Here is a 21088-nt window from a genome sequence, read left to right as displayed (position 1 = left end):
AAAAGGGTTAACGGTCCAATTCCAAAACCATGAAGAAAAAAAAGTTTTCAGGCTTGAAAAAAAGTACAAAAACCATTATTTTTGTTCCGGTAACAGCACCTGTACCCACACTTTAAGGAGCTTATAATATAAAGGCCAATTTTCTACACCAGAAAGTTGGTGAATGGCTTCATTAATGGTGAAAATTTGCTGAGTGGTAATTTTTATTTTTATTTTTTTTTTCAAAAAAATAGGAGCGAGCAAATCCGTGAACCAAGAAATTAAATTGGTGTGGCCTAAGGTAATAAAAAACAGTTACTCATTGGACAAGCAACTTGATATCATATATGGAAATTGTCAAACACTTCACGTTACATCCTAATCTTAATATGTTGGTCATCTTGAATTAAGACACATTTTTTCCTCTTTTCAGACCAAATCGATGTTCGGATCACCGAGTTCTCTATCAGCACCAACGACAAACTCATCATCGACCAGCCAACTCCGTTCATGCTCCGCGGAGAAATCACCATCAGCGGAGTAGCCTCCGTAACGCCCTCTGACCTCCCCGTCTTTGACTTCCGCTTCTACCTGTCCCACGATGCCGAGCTGGACATGACCTCCGACCCGGAAGTGGTTTATGACTACACGCCTCAGCAGATGGCAGTGATGACACGACAGTACGGGACGGGTGCTCATGCTTTTGCCCTGTCCGATGGTAAGGTCCTGTTGTTTGAAGAATTGAAGAATGTTCGTTTGATAAATGTTTAACAACATTGTTATAGGCCACCTCAAGGCATAACCAAGTTCATTATAAGGAGATATTTAGAAATTGTCCTTGGCTTAACATGCATGCCTTAACGTTAGTTCACCTTTATCCGTTGGGTAACCTATATCTGTTGTGTTGCTGAACAGGGTATCCAGGGATATTCAGTCGATGGACGGTAGTTTCAAACTGTACTATTTCAAAAATGTTACAGTTTGAAACTATCATCTTTAGACTTAATTTCCCTAAATAGTACATTGTTCTTAAAAAGAAGGGATAAAGGTTACCCTACGGATAAAGGTGAACTAGCGTTACAGTTTTCAAAGTACCTGAGGTATATAAAACACTGGAATTTGAATATTGGTTTGATCCAATCTCACTGGGAGAAAACTCGGCTTCAATGAGCAGGTGTGTTTAAATGGGTTATTTAAACATTGACCTTAAGGTTTTTGATATTAAGCCTTTAATATGGTTTATCTATGATCTAAAAATGCACTGTAATTCAAGGTCAGCTTCAAAGAAGGTCAATCCCAATGGACTTTCTTAAAACAAAAGCATTGAATTCACTTATTCTCTCTCGGATAAATCATTGAAGTCACTGTCGGAATCCCGTAAATATTGTGTATAATGCTCATTTTTCAAAAGGTACTAATCAGTGTCTGATTTTTCTGCAGTATTGAGGATAGACAACGGTACATACGCAGAGTTCTACGGCGCTGGACCGACATACCTCGGGGTTCGGCTGGATGCCTTTGACCCTGACCCAACTGATGACATCATCGGAGCCATCGACGAATCATCAGAGACCAACAATGACATCATCATCCCTATATTCGTCCACCATCCAAAAGGTACGCGTAGGGCTCAACTCTACCTGCCTTTAGCAAATTTTGCAGTAAAGAGTCCTGCCAAAACTTTTTGAATTTAGAAGATTTCTTGGACTGAGCAGTGGTATATCTTGAGATCCTTCAAGACAATCTTAGCATCTTTCAACACAATCTTGAGATTTTTCAGAACAATCTAAAGATATCTTTCAATCCTTTCCATTTCAACATTTTTCCCAGATGCTTTCAAAGCAACTTTAAAAATATCTTGAGATTTTTGTGAAACATCTTAAGATTTTTGTGAAACATCTTAAGATTTTTCTGAAACAACTCAAGGTCGAGTCTAGATGGAACACAAAATCTCAAGATCTTTGTTATCAAGAGCCAATATTTTGATGGCCACACTAGTACTGCAAGCAAAAAAACATAATGTTATCAATGACACCAAGGTTCAGTATCAAGTGTACCAGTTATTATCCCTCTGTGATTTGAATTGACATTGTACATTTCAATGAGATCAGAATTTATTCATTTTGTACCCCGCAGATTTTGCTCTCACGGCTTTCACCATCGAACTCGACCCACGGTCGCCACTCGAGAAACTCTACGAGAACACGCCAACAACGGTCATCATCGACGTATCACTCCAAAACCTCGGGCAAGAACTCCCACCTGACGACATCACATTCAAACTCCTGCTGAGCTCACAGAACTCACTAGAGGGCGCTTTTGACACAGAGGCTGAGATGTACTACGGTAGTCAACTCGCCAAACTTCGCGGCGCCATTCCTGCATTTCCATACACTCTCAACGTCATCGGGATACGTGCTACTTTTACAGTTCCAATAGGTATGAATTCAGAAGATCAACTTTTTTAAAGTCACACCAATTAATTTTCTTCACAATCCTCACAAGTCATTTCAAACTGCAGTTTAGCAAAAATGAAAGATTTAAATGAATGAAAACCTAACTTATTCCACTCCACGAAATTCATGCTTACCAATGTAGAGACTTTCTCCTCAGACTTTGTAAAATATAAAATCATATTGATCTTCAAATTCACCATATTATGATAATTATCTTTTTATCTGTGTGTGACAAAATTGCATTTTTTTAATTCATAACTCACAACTAGTATGCCATTCAAAATCAATGCCTCTCATTATAAATAGGCAAACTTTGTGAGCCATTTTACATTGTCATTCCATCAATTAACATGACCCTTGTATGAAAATCATGGGCCTTTTCTGATATTTTTTAAGCAAAAAGATTTTTTTTTCTCCAGGGATGTGCCCTACTCTGAGGTTTGTCTGCATCACCCATGCCATCGGCGAGATTGCGGTTTATGGAGACACAAACGCAGATAACGACTTTGCCTGTATCGACATCACTGCAGGGAATGTGGAGAAGGACTGCACTAAAGGTGTGTAATTCTCTTATTATTCATGTACCGGTATATAGAGATGGAAAAGAAAGACATTGAGAATTGAATGTAGTATTAGGTATACCGTATAGCCTGGGTACCATCCGATTACTACTGTGCCTACTTTACAGTGCAGTGGGTGTAAGACGACCCATAATAAGTTAGGTGAGTGGTGTCATTAAGTCTAGGAAAATGGACAAGAGATATTATAACCCAAAAATGCAGGATTACAATCAAATATATTTTACTAAAAGCTGCAATTAAAAACCTGTTCATATTGACCATCTGTACATTAATAGACCTAATTTTATTGGTCGCTTATGTCTAGGCCTGGCATTGACTGATGTGACCATCGCACCCGGACAACTGTTCGCCAACCAGGACACTGACATGACCTTTGACCTGTTGCTAAGCAACATGGGAGCACGCGTGCCATTGATAACGTCGACATCCAGGTCCCTGTTTGACATGAGACTCCACTTGAACACCGAGCCGTCACTACGGAATGCAGTAGTCATGGAAACGGTTCTGTGGCACTTTGGTTCCGAGGAGGACAAACTGCGGTCAGAGATCCCGGCTAAACCAGGGACCGTGACGATGGAGGGTCTCATAGCGCAGTTCCAATTCGACGACGCGATGTGTGCAACATACACTTACATCTGTTTGGAGTCCGTCCCGAATATCCCGGATGACGACCTTACAGACAATTTTCAATGTCGCAGCCTCGTTTCCGGAACCTTCAAGAAAGAGTGCGACCTTGGGCTGTACATCTCAGACTTTTCTTACGCATTTGACCCGCCGGTTCTCTATGTGGACGAAGACATCGAGCTACGATTCAACATCTCCATCTCAAACCGCGGTCCGCAAATCATCACCCCTGGCAACGAGCAACAGTTTGGATTCAGTCTCCTCTTCAGTGCTACAGACTCTGCCATTGATGGTCAGCTTGCCGAGAGCGCCACCTTTCAGTTTACTCCGGAAGCGCAGGCTCTCCTTGCCGGTGACATCCCTGCCACCCCAGGTTCTATTGACCTCCAGGATGTGACAACTGTGTTCAGGCTGAAGTCAGAGGACTGTAGAAGGGTTCAGTACATCTGTGTGAGGATCGAAGCGACGAATGGCTCGGCGGTGCCGATAGATGTGGGGATAACGGACCCAGACAGGTGCATGCACGTGGTGAACGGAGAAGTACACACCCGCTGTCCTAAAGGTAAAATCATGATAATGCTAGTTCACCTTTATCCGTTGGGTAACCTATATCCGTTGCTTTTAAAAGAAGGGTATTTGGGGATATCACGTTGACGGACGTTGGTTTAAAATTTCAATATTTTGAGTACATTGCGGTTTAAAACTACCACCCATCGAATTGATGTACCTAAATGCACTGTTTTGATAACCAACGGATAAAGGTTACCCCGCGGATAAAGGTGAACTAGTGTTAGATGTTGCTAAGCAGGACTAGACAATTTTTTGGCCATTGATAGGACTACGTATCATAGAAGTGTATTGCCTGGCATGCACCACTGTGCAAGTGAGTCAAACTGGTCAATCTGGTGTTATGCTGCCTGTTAGGACCAGTATATAATGAAACTTACTTATTGAAAACATGTTACTTACAGTGTTAGTGCCTTGAAGGAAAGTTGAAGCTGTTTGCAGACGAAAGGAAAAAAATATTATTATACACATTTGAAATAAAGTGTTTTACACTTTTTAATAACTTCATATATTTGTAATATCCATTGCCGTGCCTCGAGCACTTAGGGTCCGGTCCATCCCAGTGAGAGTGGATCAAACCTTACAGTCTAGTCTTATGTAGCTTGTATACACTGTACAAAAATAGAATGTTGTACCTAAAGATGGTTTACTGTATGTGCAAAGCAAACAAACGACTCACTCACCCACTCACTATCCATGGTTAGATTATACTCAGCTGCTGGGATCCCTGATGCAGGGGTAGGCAGCAGTCGGCTAGTCTTCACACATCCCGCTTCCATGCGGCTCTGTTCAGTGAGTCGACCCCGTTAGTCCGCACACCTTTATGTCCTTTCTAACACACTCCAACCACGACCCCTGTTGCCTGACACTTTCAGTTTGGTGATGGTATTAAATGTAGTCACTTGATCTTTCAACATGCCCAAACCACCTAAGACGGCGGGACTGCAGCACTGAGGTGATGTCTGAGATGCCAAGTTTGTTAAGCAGGGTAGATGATGGAGTCTCATCCTGTGGTTCGACACCGCAAATCCATCTGATCATGGCACGGTCATTGCGGCGCAACCGCTGTAGATCCGAGGCAGTAGGGAACCAAAAAATTACTTGTAGTAAATGAATGTTTTCTCTGCAGGACTAGGCATTCCGACCTTGACTGCTGAGTTCACCCCAGGTTCCGTCGCCCAGCGCATTCTGGAGGAAACCATGACAACGATGTCACTCAACTTCACTGTATCAAACTACGGCGGTCCGATCCACGCAAGGACATCCGGCCGCAACATCGAGTTTAAACTAATCCTGAAGAACGATGACGACTCCTTGAACAAGTTGGATGCGACGCTCACTTTCGGCGATGAAGAAAGCAAACTCTCCGATCTAATTCCACCGTGGACATTTGAAGCAGAAGGGAAGGTGGAATTTGAAAACGTTGCCATAGACTTTGTGATTCCGAATGATGCGTGCGCACCAGCCAATGCCCTGTGCTTGAAATATGTCGATGTGAGCGACACAGGTTTCCTTGATGATAATCCGTCCGATGACATTGCTTGCATTGCCATGGCAACAGATGGCCTTGACAAAAATTGCCAACAAGGTAAGAGCAAAGAATGTTCTGTTACAGTTATTGTGTAACTGTCTAAGTCATTTCATTTTAATTGTTTTAAGCTTTTTATCAACAGAAATGAATTATGAGAAACAGAAAGAATTAATAAAAAAAAGATCTAATGATCAATAGAAACTTGATACAAAAGACAATATTCTTTAAGTATGTGCACTTTTGTGACATTCTTTCTTCTATATATGTAATAAGAAAATTGTACACTGTTAAGTATCATGCTTCAGACAATTTTCTTCTTTCCTATCCAAGGCTTGTATACAATGTTGTAACGTCAATATGAAACATGAAAAAGACAAGTCTTAGAGTTTTCTTTGAATTTGTGCACTTCTGTAAAATAATATCACTTGTCTTGTAAATCAATGATGACAGGGGTCTAGCCAGTGTCTGTTTTTCAGTCAATTGACGGAAATTTGCTGCGTCTGACGGAAAAATTTTCAAACCAATCCGTCAACCTTGACGGACAAAAATCCTTGGTGGAAGCTACAGGCGACTTGGGGACGCCGTCCACGGCCGTAAAAGCCACACACTGTTTGTTTTGCTATTGTTATGATTGTTGACAATGTGTGTCGGCGCCCTTTCGCATACGATAATCTCATTAAAACCCGTTTTTCAAGGTCTCAGTTCAGTCCTTCTAATTAATTTTCGCGGTTTTTGCGACGATTGTAATTGGCTAATGGAAAAACATTTCGAGCTGGCTAAAGCCCTGAAATCAATCATTTATATTGAAACTTCATTTTAAAATTTTTATTATAAATAACTGAAATGGACAATTTTGTTCTTTCTCACTCCAGGCTTATCAGTTCCATCCTTCTCCTACTCGATCGACTCCACCCTGACCAGCCTGCCTGTCCTGTATGGAGGAGTGGACACAGCGGTCACCTTCAACACTACCGTACGCAATGATGGGGGACCGCCCATCCCGGCCAGCAACCAGCCTAACTTCAACCTGCAACTGTACTTGGCCGAGCAACCGGTTTTGCCTGGATCACCATTTGCCGGTGAAAGTTTGATTACTGTAAAAGTTTGCATTTATAAGTTAGACTTTTTGTTTTTGCACCAGAATGTGAAGTCGATTCATATCTGCCATTTCAATATCATATTCAGTTGCATGAGTAACTGCGTTATGGCGCATACCGTCTTTGTAGCTCCTGTTGGATGATTCTTTTTGTTTCAGCCTTGTCGGTACCCTAATACTTGTTTAGTTAATCTTTATTTTTTCTGTTATTTCTCTCTGTTACAAATTTTCTTTTTCTACATTGGTAAATATACATTATTGTGTACTTATATCATATTACTATAGTAATCAGAATTCTCTACCGTGTGAGAATAATACTTTTCACTGCAAAAAAGGAATTTCTTTTCAGGTAGAATGAAGTTCTAAACTATTATGCTCTGAGCTTCAGAATATATAAAAATCACAATGTACGCCAACCCTTTTTTTGTTTTATTTTTCAATTACTTTTCATTTGTACGTCCAGATTCAACTCAGATCAACATCACCTATGGCAACCAGCAGACCGTCCTAACCAATCAGATTGCTCCAGATGGAGGTCATGTGACCTTCACGTCACTCCAGGCTGTCGTCAAGATCCCTGTCCCAGCATGCAGTGCACTGGACTACCTGTGTGTGGCGTACATTTCTGCAGCAACACGTCACATCCGAGACGACGACGCAAACAACGATTTTAATTGTCAGATGCTGGATAAGGACTGCTCTTTTGGTAAGGCGACTTTTTTTTCAGTTTTCCTTGTAATGCTAGTTCACCTTTATCCGTTGGGTAACCTATGTCCAGACAATGCTTTTAAAAACAGTGTATTTGGGGATATCACATCGAAATTTTCAGTATATTGCAGTCTAAAACTACAACCCGTCGGCTCGATGCGCCTGACCCTGTTTCGAAAAACAACGGTATAGGTTACCCAACGGATAAACTGGAACTAGTGTTACATGCATGATCGTAGATCTGATAATATCTTCTCGCAATGCTTTTTATGATAAATAAAATTTAGTCTTTCAGTGACAAATATTTCTTAAAGATCCATTATATTTCCCTTATAAATGTTGTCATATTTTTGGCTTAATTCTCAATAATGGAGTCATGGTCTTCATGTTGAATTGCACATTTTGAGCTACATTTACCTCCCACATATGTTCTAATAATTGTTTCTCTCACCTTTTTAGACCTACAGGTAAAATCTGTATCAGCAAGGCTCTCCCCAAACTTCCGGTTCGACCGTCTTGTCCCAAACCTTGACGTCCCCTTCGTCTTCAACGTGACCTTGAAGAACAACTGGTCCACCATTCCTGCAGCACCCCAAGGTCAAACCAACATCCAGTTCCAGCTGTGGTCAGCGAGCGACCTTGAGTCTGGCCCGAGTCAAATCGTCACCACGTCTTTCACAATGGCCGACATCTACGCGAGGAAGCTTTCTTCTGAGATCTATGGCGCGGGAACGGAGATAGAGTTCTATAACATCGGCACGGTGGCGCTTTTGTCGACGGAAACGTGCGAGACATCGGGATTTTTGTGCATCATGTACACCAGGTCACGTGACAAGGAGTTTGTAGACGAGAGGGCGGAGAATGATGACGGGTGTGTTTCCATGACGATGGGGAACATACAAGCACTGTGTGGTAAGTGATAATTATGTATCAAATTAATGACATATTGTAGATTTGGCAAAATTTTTTCTCATAAAGTAATAGATGCTTAACTTTAGTAACTGTAGCTTCCAACACATGAACACTAGAAACATCCTACTTTCTGAAACACCTCTAAGTTATAGTACATCACTATGTTCCAAAGAACACATTCCCCCTACAAAGATATGTTGTCTGCAGCTGTGTTGAATTTTTTCAGAATAATTACTTTTTCGGATTGCGATAGCACTAGCTAAAGTATCAGAACCACGGACATGTCCATAGATGCATGGATGTTCTATAAATGATCCATCAGACTTGTTTTGACACCCTTAAATCTTGATGCCCCTATGTGCTAACACACGTACATTTGTACTTTCCAACACAACCCTATGGTCCAGATCCAACACACCCTTACGTAATTCAACGACCCTATGTTCTGACACCCCCTATAATTCTAAACCCCTATGTCCCAACACCCGTATGGTTGGGATATAAAGGTTAGAGTTACCCAAACAGTAATTACTCAGACAAGCAACTGGATATGATTTCGGAAGTGGTCAGACATTTCAGTTACACCATGTATCTTTCATCAGTGATACTGGAAGGTTAGAGTTACTACTATTGTAAGTCCTTGTTCAAACATAGAGGCACTGAGACTGAGTATAAGGGTTAAATGTTTAACTTTCAAACTAAGAGACTGACTGTCTAATAATAATACAAGTCTCAACAGAGGTACATGCAAAAGCTTAATGACCACTAATTAGATAAACTTTGACCTTTCCACAGATCCATTCTGCCAGGTGCCACCTGCACCCCTGCAGGGGTCAGTGACCCTGAGTGACCCCACCATGTACTACCAGTCCACCGCGACCTACAGCTGTGACTCGGGACACCTACTGGTGGGGAACAGAACTGCAACCTGCCTTGGTGCTGGGGTCTGGAGCACAGAACTACCTGAGTGCCAACGTATGTTGTATCAGACAATCTATAGACATACATTTAGTTGTAGTAGTAGTACATGTAGTAGTAGTAGCAGTAGTAGAAGTAGTAGTAGCAGTAGTAGTAGTAGTAGTAGTATTGGTGGTAATAGCAGTAGTTAGGTCTGTTTTAGCAGCAGTTAAGTAGTAGTAGTAATAGTAGTAGTAGTTATTTATTTACTGTAGTAGTAGTTACTGTAGTAGTCCACTGTGTTCAATGCTGCTGCAAAGGTCTAGACACCTTGCAGCTGCTATCAGACTTATTCAACTCTCTCCAGCTTGTACTGTTCATTGCGAGCTTTCTTAGCCCTCGTAGTTTTCTTAACTCTTACTTACATGTATATAAGAATTATTCAAAATTTAGCTCATTCATCTTCTATCAAAATGCCTTATTGTGTTTTTGTGTGTTCTTGAGTTGTAGATACTATTTTGGCGAAAAAATCAAAAGGATTTTCTTTCGATTTGATCATTTTAGATTTAAAATATGCTGTAAGTGAATAGTAAATATTTTGAAATATTGAAGACAATTTTGTTTTTATTGCTGTTGTTGACAAAAAGGTGTTGTTGTTACTTAGATACATTTGTTTGTTTTTTAGTTGTTGACTGTGGTCCGCCCAACATCGCGATCACCAACGGAGAGTTGGTGCTGAACAGCACCCTCTACCAGGCTGTGACAGGGTTCCGCTGTAACCAAGGTTACCGACTGAGCACAGATGCTGTGCTGACATGTGGTCCTGCAAAACAGTGGGTAGGGGAACTGCCCTCTTGTATAGGTAAGTTTGACTTTTAACTGTTATTACAGCCAAACTTTTACAAGGGACCAATTCTGAATGAGGTACTATAAATACATTTAAGTTCGCGGGGATTTAATTTTGCGGTAGCACCATGCACTGTAGTCTCTTACTGTTATGGAAAATTGTTCGCGGTGGTTTTAACCTCGCGGTGGAGCGGCCGCCACGAAAAACCACGAACATTAATCCACCGCGAACATTTCTGCATTTACACTATATACATGAAACATTTTGTTGGTCTAAATGTTTTCTTATGACACAAGCACTAACAACTATACTGCATGGTGTACCTGGTTCAGCTGTTCATTGTACTTATTGAGTATTTTGAACTACTATGACATTTACTGATGATAGAAAGCATAAATCATTTGCCACTCACATACCTTATACAATCATATTGCATGTCATCTGACTATGTTCTTATGGTTGCTTTTTTTTAATGAATGTGCATGTAAATATTTTGTATGTACGTCTTTGTTTTGTCTTGAAGATTAGTAGCATGACTTAGGGCACGTCACTAATATATTTTCAAATATAGTCTCACAAGTCTCACCAAAATTTTCTTAACCCTGTTACAATTTAAGAACTGAGCTCTCTACAGGCGTGTGAGCTCAACTTTTTTTTTTCCAAAGTATGGCCAACATCCTTGCAATTGCTAAGGCTTCGGGTTGTTGTTAGGAACTCATCCATTAGAATTGAAACCTCTGTGTGATGATGATGGCAAAAATTCAGAAAAGACTCAAAGTTTTCTAATTTTTTCTGAATGAAACACCGAGCTGAGTACAATTTGTGATGGAGCATATATTACAGCAAAAAATATGGTTGGAGCTTGGGCGATTTTGAAATTTGGCAAGCTCCAGCTGATCTAAAAATTTAGCCGGTATTTGCTTAAACTGTGACATAGGCTTAAGCAAATCTTTCTGTTTATGTTCCAGATGACGATGCCTGTATGAGCTCTCCCTGTTTCCCAGGTGTCACCTGTGAGGACATGCCAGCACCTGCGACTGGTTTCACCTGTGGCACCTGTCCACCTGGATACAGCGGGGATGGGATCAACTGTACTGGTGTGTTTACATTTTTTTGTTAATTTTTGGCGGATTTTGAATAAACGTGGTTATCCACTTGTATGTTATTCAATTTTGATGATCAGTTGTCTTTGAATTCATCACTGCTTTTATTGATCATAAGGACCTCTGTCTCTTTAAGCGGTGCTATTCAGTGATATAGTAAGGGTTAACGATACAATGTTTTGTAAGGCTGGTGCTTGGAGTTGGTCTGACTGATGGTCTTATTGATCATCTTTAAGGGTTTACTGATTGCCAATCAATTATCTGGAGCATCACATTATGAGTAATTCCTTTGTTCTTACCTTATCCAGTTTCTTTTTCACTACACTCTAATATTCAGCACCATGGACAGATACATAATATCGTAAATTCAACCAATAACGATAAGCATGACAGTCCAGTGATATGCATAATCCAATGGTTAGTGACCTTGCATCTGGAATTAGAAGCTGTTTGTCCAATTCCGGCTGTGTCACGCACCTGTCATATATGCTGCTGAAAAGGGTTGCAATCCTTAGAACAGGACGCTAAGCCGAGGTCCACTGTTTATTGTGCTTGTCAAGAGCAGCATCGAAATAAACAAACAAACAAACAGCTAGGAGTATTTTCTGGTACAATGAACCTACAAATACTGTACATACATGTTTATTTACTTAGCATTTGTTTATGCCATGACTAATGGAAGTATAGCTCTTCAGTGAGCTACGCTGTTTTGAGATCCCTTTCATTTTTCCTTTCTTTGTACCCCAGTGTTTGATACCCCAGATAACAATGAGTGTAAGAGTCCAGTGCAAAATACTGTCTGTACTGTAAGATTGTACTAACATGCTTGTTTCCCCTGTTTAACATTACAGATAAGAATGAGTGTGATAGCCCAGTACAGAACTCCTGTGAGCAGATCTGTATGAACACAGAACCAGGGTTCTACTGCGCCTGCCCGGATGGGTACAGACTCAACGATGACCAGGAGACATGCATGGGTAAGTGGCTGTTCAATAAAAAAACTCTTAGTTTTTATGATGTTATAATGTGGAATAAAGAACTATTCAGCTGAAAAATGAAAAAAAAAAACACTGCAAATTTCTGCAATCTTTTTCCTCGGGGGGGAGAGGGGGTATGTCTAGGCTTTGCAAAATCCTAATCCTTAACTTTCTGAACTAATAGTATGATACCATTAGTCTAGCATAAGACAGTTATGTATAGTCTTTTGGACATTAAAGACTCTTAGAAACATGGTACTTGTTCTAGCCTTCTTATCCTATCCTGAAATTATTAAAATTAATTTTTGCATGTTTGACAGTATCAGAGCCTATCCTGACTGTGATTTTGGACATGATTCTTATTCTACCCTTCTTACCCATCTTGACATGAATTCATTAAATTTTTTGTATGTTTGACAACGTTCAACCCTACGCTGACTGTGACTTGGGGGGGGGGGGGGCGTGGGGTTTGCAAAGTCCTTTCTGTATACCTTGAATCAATAGTTTGATACTTACTCTAAGATTTAGAGTTAGCTTAAGACCTTAAGGTTCTTCAGGACATGATACACATGTACTTGTTTGAGCCTTCTTATGGATCTCTGAATGATTTCAATAATTTTTTTGTATGTTTCACACCATCCAAGCCTATGCAGACTGTGATGTCGGCCACCGCTGCTCCCACTCCTGTGCAATGGTTGCTGGGAAGGAAGTGTGTTCGTGTCCCGCTGGGTTCACCCTGGTCCAGAACACGACATGTGTCGGTAAGGACATTTCTGAATTTTTACAGGAAGGGTTTTAGGAGATGTTGAGTCATGGCTATGCCCCAGAAAGTATGTCTTTTGTACCCAACATATCAACATTTTAAACAAATAGAACAACAATACTAAATCATCCGGTTGCTTGAGTAACTGATTTTGGGCAATGATTATCATGACATTATTTTTCTGTAATAATCATTTAATATGTTGATAGAGGTGGTGCAGACAACCAACGCAATTTGTGGCATGACGTGAGGATATATAGTTAGGTTGTTTGGGCCAGAACCACCCGGTACTTAATGTTTGAATCCCCAACAATGTTGTGCCCATAGTAAAGGCACTTTTCTTAATCTACCCATGCAGGTGTAAAAATGAGTGCCTAACGTTTTTATTCTATTTACTTAATGGTTACCATGTAACAAGACCTAAAGGTTATTTACTCTTTTTGATAACTGTGGCGGTTTCATTTACATGCCCGGGGTGTGACTCACCCCAAACACGTGACCTCCATTTTAAGTCCTATCAAAGTTACTGCCCTAGGAGCTACTCATTTTTCTCCCGAGTTAAGTGAGGAGAGTCAAGTAAAGTGCACAAGATTGGAAACTTCGCAGGTTTCACACTCTGGACCTCTTAGGCCTGAGCGCAAAGCACTGCCAATTACGCCATGCGATCTCATGTTTTCAGGTAAGGTAGTGGACAGAGAAGGACATGCTCCACCTTTAAACACAGTGGAAAACAATACACTGCCCCTACGGCTTTAAACTGTGTATAGGACTACTTGAGCGTCACCTTCTAAATCAATAAAAAATTATTGTTGTTTTCCAGACATAGACGACTGTGCCACGCCTACCCGTTGCCGTGCCAACACGACCTGTCTGAACCTGAACGGCACTTTTGCCTGCAGGTGCGACGAGTTCAACGTGCTGGACTCTGACGGACTTGGCTGCTCAGGTGATACAAAATATTATCTCATCTAGTGGTAGACTGTTTCCTTTAATTTTTGGGCTACACAGCTGTGCAAGCATAGGTAATTCTACACCAGAAGGGCTGGGCTACTCCACTTTGGCACTTGGGACTTATCAAGCACCTTATGAATACCATATCTCCAATATCTCCTAGAACAAATTTAGAATTCTCTTTCAATCCAATCTTTGATATATCTCAAGCGAGAGACCTTCAAAAGATCGATAGCCTACCGTGGACCCAATGTCTGGAACAATCTACCGCCAGACACACGTACCGCTCCAAATCTGACCTGCTTTGAGAGACTCATGAAGTAAAAGTAATGACCAAAACGAACGGACACGGACTATGAACACTGAGATTATTGCCCCACTATATGTGTTGTACCATATATGTGTGGTGATATAGGTTGATGGATTTATTAGTATTCAATGAAATATGTATCCTCTATTATATTTTATTTGACCCTTACCTCCCTCATAACCTCAACGAAAGGCAGCCTGCAGGCCGATTGAGCTTCTTGACATGAATAGATAAAGGTTCAAATAAATATAGCGTTGGACAATTCCCCTTGCCTGATTGTCTCGGCCATGGCACACACTACTTGTCCGATCGGGTTAGGTTTTTCCATGAGTGAGATTTTGATCTACATACTATTTTTCAGTCATAGCTTCAAGCATTGTTCAACAAAGTTAAATAATGCCAATGAGAAAAGAATTCCATTGCTTGGAGTAAAAATACATAGAGGTATGTTTTTTAGATTTCGGGTAAGTGAAAAGTTGGTTCAGGAAGAATTATTTTTATGTGCTTGCCCGATATGACTATAGAATTTTAGAAAACTTGGCAAACCCTGCATATATTTATAATTATTTACTAATAACAATGCTATGATTTTGTCACCTGTCCAGACCTTAATGAGTGCCTGAGCCCGATCCTAAACATCTGTGACCAGGTGTGTGTGAACACGGAGCCAGATTTCAGGTGTGCCTGTCAGGAGGGCTTCATCCTTGCACAGGATGGGTTCACCTGTCTCGGTAAGACTGTCATTGCTTTCTGTACCCTACACAGTCTCATGCAGTAAAGAGACTCTTTTTTCACAACTCTAGTTTTATTTCCAACAAATTTTCTATGAACCTCAGTTGACGTCACCTTTCTAAGAGCAAATTTTCACCTACAGAGACAGTTCTCAACTACATTTACTTGCGCGTTCATCCACTTTACCCTGGGAGCCAGCCGGGATCGGGCAGCTAGGACAGTTTATTCGGTGGCCCAAAACAGTCAGGCCCGCCGATCTCCTATTAGCCTGATTAGGTCCATCTGCCCTTCTCCCGTCTGGTGCCTTCTCTCTTGCTGTCAGGTCCCTCGCTCTCTATAGAGAGCAAGGGCCACTATTGGCCTGGCACTAATTACCTCTAATACCAGCACAGCAGCATACTGGGTCTGATAGGGCATCACAATCCACATGTGGGAATTTCAAACCACAACTGCTGGGGAAATGACTATGTTTACTTTGCAATTGTACAAATCATCATCAGTTTACAAATTTACAGCATCCAAAGTGTGGGAAATATTTTTGTGTAGGCCTGGCGCTTCAAAACGGAGGTGGGATTGTTTCATGTTGACTTTAGTTGAAATCAACTGTAGCCAATAAGGTCTTGCACTGGGCAGGGTGGGGGATGACATGCTGGGCGGTGGGGTCATTAATCACAGCACTGACCAGCCCCTCTTGGAAGCTCTGCATGGCAGGAGACACCAGACGGAAAGGGTAGCAATAACTCCTCCAGGCATAAATTCTCCGGAGCACTAATGTGAGATCTGTGGACTGACTGCCTTTGGTCCCCGAACAAAAGTCGCTAGATTCCCGGTCCTGTCTGGCTCCAAGGGTAATCAACTTGGGCAACTGGGAAATGTTTATCTAAGATCACTTTAAAAGAACAAATTTAACAGCCATTGGATTCAAGGGATAATATTGAAAATTGTTTTTTATCCATGGATGGCTTCATCAGTTTTGTAACTAGACTCTTTTACACTGTTGTTTTATTCCCATCGAGGTTTCTCTGACCATCTGTCACCTTCCTCAGTGTAATTCTCATTGGTTGACATTGTACAACTACTATAGGTGTCACTGCTTACAGATGCAGTTCCAAACCTAGAGTTCTTATATATGTATAGGGATTGTTTTTGCGCAGAGACCCATATAGCTGCATTACAATATTAGTCAGTCAGAATTGTACTGAGGAAGGTGACAGACGGTCATCGAAATGTTAGTGGAAATAAAGCAATGGTTGTGCCCAAAACAGTCTCTTTACTCAGTCACTTGCCAACTTGATAAAACCATTCATGAAAAAAAAATTAAATCTTATACCATGTAGCCAATGTAATGCAAGCTGGTAACATTAATTAATTTTAGAAATTTTGCTAAGATATAGATTTTACAGTACCATACGTGGATAAATAGAAAAAAAAGGTGGAAAACTGTCTCTGTCCATGGTGCTGATAGTTATTGTACTGCAGACCTTCCTGTCATTCTTGCATTTACAACGTAATATGGGGTAATAAAAGACCACTTTAAACTATAAGTACCTCAATTAAGACTATGAGTACCCCACACCACACTGAATGCTAAGTTTACACTACAAAGGACTGTCCATGGTGCTGATAGTTGTTGTACTGCATCTTTGACTTGACTTGTTCCAGTCTTTATCAATGTTTTATATTGTACCCAGCTAACAGCAGCTGCCCTGAAGACCACCCCTGCTCCCATGCCTGTACCCTGGTGAATGGTTCAGCTGTTTGTGCCTGTCCTAGTGGGATGAGGATGGGGTTAGGAGGACGCAGATGTGAAGGTGGGTACCGAAGCCCTTACTTAACCCTTAATCCCATACGGTTGTCATGTTCTCAAACCCCTAACTGCTCCCCTGTACCCTGGTGAATGGTTCAGCTGTCTGTGCCTGTTCTAGTGGGATGAGGATGGGACCGGGCTGACGTAGGTATGAAAGTGGACACCGTAACCCTTAACCCTTTACCCCTAACTCCTGGCACGTTTTCCAAACCTCTAACCCTTATCCTATACCATACTGTACAACGGTTCAGCTGTCTGTGCCTGTCTTAGTAGGATGAGGATGGGTCTAGGAGGACGTAGATGTGAAGGTTGGTACCAAAGCCCTTACTCAACCCTTTACCCCTAACCCTTGACATGTTCCCTTACTCTTACCCTGCACTCAGCTGTCTTTGCCTGTAAGAAAAATTAGGATTGGGCTTGTAGGACACAAAAAGTGGGTACCATGACCCTTACCATTTCACACATACCCAGTACCATAACCCTTAACCATTGACCCTTACTCTTAAAACTTGGCTCTGCTGTCTGTGCCTGGCCAGATGGTATGGATAGGTTTATTCAGGAGAGGGCAGAATGAGTTGTCAAGACTATGTTAGCAGTGTTGTAAAAAAGGACCTACTAAAAGAAAGTGGATGATGCAAAACTTGAAGGTTTTAACACTTAGAGGAAATGTATAAACTTGTTGTTGCTCGACAATTGTATTTGTGGCAGCAACTGTTAACAAACAGTACTGCAAGGCTACAATCATACAGATACAGAACAAGATATATTTTATGTGATATTTGTTTTGTGTGTGTTTGCATTTGTGTGATGGTAGTATTCCCTCTCTGACTCCATTTTTTTCTTAAACTTCAGATATTAATGAGTGTGAGGAGTACCCTGAGATTTGCAGTGGAGACAGTGTCTGTGAGAATGCCGTGGGAGGGTTCCGCTGCACCTGTCCATCAGGGGAACCCAGTCTGGATGGGCTGTCATGTGGAGGTCAGTCAACTTTGACCTGTAACCTCTGTTGGCAATGTTAAGCAATAGGCAAAATATATCTTGATCTATAAATTACCTAGATTGTCAGTGTAGAAGTAATCAACAAACTGCATTGAAAGATTGTGTTTGAAGTGTTCCTAAGATTTTCCCATTCAAAGGCTTACCTTGACTAATTACATGTAAAATATAAAGACCAACAACGAACCCTATTGCTAGAAAATGGACCCCAGTCTTAAACTGTCTTCCAGTTGGCTAATCTTTCTTATCATTGGAAAATCTCTTGGTTCATACTTAAATCCCTAACACTAATTTTAGACATTTGAAACTTGAAATCTCCAATGGCAAATATTCCAAAATGTCATCATAGAATACTTCTTCCACTTTCTCTATCCTTGCATCTTTTTGCTTATAATTATCTTTCAATTTCTATTTCTCTTTAATTATCTCTTTCATTTTTGTTCTACGTATCTCTCTATCTCTTATCTATCCTTTCATGTCTTGTACCAGTCTCCTCTATCTTTGCAGATCCTATCAACTCTCTAGCTATACTATTTTAGATAAAATGCACATAGCACTTGTAACTATATTTAGCAAGTCATATAACACTAAATTGCTTTAGAAAGATAATATAATGTTCTTTCATACTTTTAAAGTTACATTAATTTGCAAATAGTTTTCAATAGCTTTGTAAAGCTCTTACAATAAAACATTTTTGAAAAACATTTAAGAACATTTTGTATTGCATTTTATTACAGGCACATCCAAGTGGTCTTCCTGGAGTGACTTCTCTGTCTGCACTGCTTCCTGTGGCGGAGGGATACAGACTCAGACCAGGGTGTGCATCCAGGGGAGGTGTGAACAGGCTACACAGAGCTTCACACGGGAATGCAACACTTACGACTGCCCAGGTCTCAATCAGTCTTTTGCAAACATTACTTAGTCATAAGCAATGTATTTTCCAGTGGCAGCTATTCCAAGACAGGAAAAGAGAGAAATTCAAAGAGTTACAGTAATGATTATACTAACAGTAATATTTGGTGTATTATCCATTAAAGTTGCAACATTCTAACATAAAGCAATGTTACACAGTGATAATCTAAAAATCTTAGGAGTAAAAACATATAAGGATAGAACTGTTAAGCTGAAATTGTTAACTGTCTACTAATGGCAATGATAAATTTGTCCAACATATAAATGACAACTGCATAATTCTAAGTGTAACAGACTTTAATAATTGTGAAAACATGATACTAAGTTTTGTTTGTTTCTCTTTTCCACAGGTGATGATGAGCTGGCTTCCCTCAGGGTGTTCATCATTGACCTGCCCATCAACAAGGTGAGGACAATAATTTTTTTTCTTTATTAAAGGGATCTTTATTTATTATTAGTGCATCTCAGATCATCTTAAAACAGTTACTACATGTAACTGAGTTTGGGTTGGGTTTTTTTTAAGATTCACAATAAGCTAAACAATTGATTGTTTCACTTTAATGAGGCAGTCACATGTTTTGTTCACTGTTTTCTGAAAGTAGTGAAATAGCCCCAAAGTCTAAATTATCCCCAAATTGAGACATATAAGGCATTTACAGTAATTAAACTGGCATGTAGGTATAATTGTTCCTCTTGGAAAACAAGAATATGCCTACTAGTAAAAACAAACCAATATTGCTGAAATATATGCTGAATGTGATGATACAAAGTGGAGGTCCCATTGAGAGTTATTTCATTCTTTTTTGTTGCAGTGGGAAGGCTTGAAGGACAAGTTTAACTTTGCCATAGCGGACGCTGTGAATGACTTCTGCAACACAGAGGAAGGATTTCCTGAATGCTGCCCTTACTCTGGAGAATGGTGAGCACATTTCATTGGTAACTTCAAGTAACGCTAGTTAACCTTTATTCGTTGCATTTTTCATCGAGAGTCAGCTTATTCCAATCTGGCAGAAGAACAAAGCATAAATTTTTGCCTTTAACATGGTGATATTGTTGTTTAGCTTTGTCATTCATCCCATCCACTATATAGTTTCTCTCCTGCCATGCTAATATGAAAATATCTCAATTTGAAAACACTGTCGCTTTGCGTTGAGTACGACCGCGCTCTCGGAGGGCGTGACATTTATTTGTTCTGACGAGACTTGCGTTTTGTTTGTCCGCTGCTAATTGCTTTATGCTGAAGCTATTGTTCCTTTCTTGACTAGATTACAAATTTATTCAGGTAACAAAAAAATCCCGGAGCTCTTAGCAGCAAACTTTGACGGAAATGTCACCTTCTTCACGATTTTCAATCAACAAATAAGACAAAATAATCTTTCTCTCAAATCTTTGCCGTCTGATGCTCTGGGACAGAGAATGCGCGCGTAGATTTCTGGCAAAAACATGGCGACTTTCGATCGTACGCCATACGTGCAGGATGTTGGGGAAACAAAGAGACGGTTTCGACAATTGATCACACTTTGAGTCCAGTTGCTGGTTAGCAAAACAAACTTTATTGAGTTATCTTGTGTATGATAATTGTGAACTGGAAGCGGATGTGATAAACAACGCGGTAATACAACCCTCCCATCGAGCGGTCGGGCTATTAGAATAAGGGACGGTATGTTTTTGACCTCAATGTGTTCCAATGGCGTGGTCATCGGAGCCTTTTCAGGAATATTCTGAACATTTGAGTCTGTCGGTTATGCATTCCTGTGGTTATTACTGATGTTGCATTTAGCGTATCTCTGTAGATTCCCTGATTTTGACAAAACGAATTAAGGTAACTGAACGAATAAAGGTTAACTAGCGTTAATATTTGTTATTTGGGGGTAGACTGACTATCTTACTGCCTTACCAGGAGGATAGTTGTTTGTCGGTTTGTTCGTCGAACAGTTGGTTGCAGAATTGCATGACTGGTTGATTGCTTGTTTTGATTATTGAGGACATACAAAACATTCAAAGAAACATATGACAGAGAAACGTATCTTAGCATCTCAAGCTTTGAACATCGCAGAGCTATGTGTAAATTTTGCATATTAAGTGACCATCCATTACATATAGAATCCGGCAGGCATAACCGTACTCCTTTAAATGATAGAACATGTAAATTCTGTGACCTCGGACGTGTATATCGAGGACAAGACACATTTTTTACTAGATTGTACATTATATGAATACGAACGCCAATCCCTATTCAACACTATACAAATAGATAATGATTATAAGAAAATGTCAAAACAAGACTTATTTAGGTACTTGATGTCATGCACTAACGACCATGCTATTAACGCAATATG

General features: G+C 40.4%; 1 protein-coding gene across 1 annotated transcript in view; it reads left to right on the top strand.

The window, feature by feature from the left end:
- LOC118411117 overlaps positions 1 to 21088 on the top strand; it is a 37754-nt gene that overhangs the window by 11569 nt on the left and 5097 nt on the right. Inside the window, exons 10-30 of the mRNA XM_035813153.1 lie at positions 413 to 697; positions 1420 to 1596; positions 2116 to 2418; positions 2855 to 2992; positions 3321 to 4202; positions 5337 to 5795; positions 6611 to 6817; positions 7298 to 7540; positions 8002 to 8454; positions 9250 to 9429; positions 10037 to 10213; positions 11167 to 11295; positions 12081 to 12278; positions 12923 to 13039; positions 13862 to 13987; positions 14908 to 15033; positions 16726 to 16845; positions 17694 to 17819; positions 18575 to 18727; positions 19100 to 19155; positions 19562 to 19668. Coding sequence (XP_035669046.1) covers positions 413 to 697; positions 1420 to 1596; positions 2116 to 2418; positions 2855 to 2992; positions 3321 to 4202; positions 5337 to 5795; positions 6611 to 6817; positions 7298 to 7540; positions 8002 to 8454; positions 9250 to 9429; positions 10037 to 10213; positions 11167 to 11295; positions 12081 to 12278; positions 12923 to 13039; positions 13862 to 13987; positions 14908 to 15033; positions 16726 to 16845; positions 17694 to 17819; positions 18575 to 18727; positions 19100 to 19155; positions 19562 to 19668 — 4762 coding nt within the window. The remainder of the gene's footprint in view (positions 1 to 412; positions 698 to 1419; positions 1597 to 2115; positions 2419 to 2854; positions 2993 to 3320; positions 4203 to 5336; positions 5796 to 6610; positions 6818 to 7297; positions 7541 to 8001; positions 8455 to 9249; positions 9430 to 10036; positions 10214 to 11166; positions 11296 to 12080; positions 12279 to 12922; positions 13040 to 13861; positions 13988 to 14907; positions 15034 to 16725; positions 16846 to 17693; positions 17820 to 18574; positions 18728 to 19099; positions 19156 to 19561; positions 19669 to 21088) is intronic.

Source organism: Branchiostoma floridae, chromosome 3 (assembly GCF_000003815.2).
Source record: "Branchiostoma floridae strain S238N-H82 chromosome 3, Bfl_VNyyK, whole genome shotgun sequence".
Classification (NCBI taxonomy): Eukaryota; Metazoa; Chordata; class Leptocardii; order Amphioxiformes; family Branchiostomatidae; genus Branchiostoma; species Branchiostoma floridae.
This window is presented reverse-complemented; position numbering and strand designations above follow the sequence as displayed.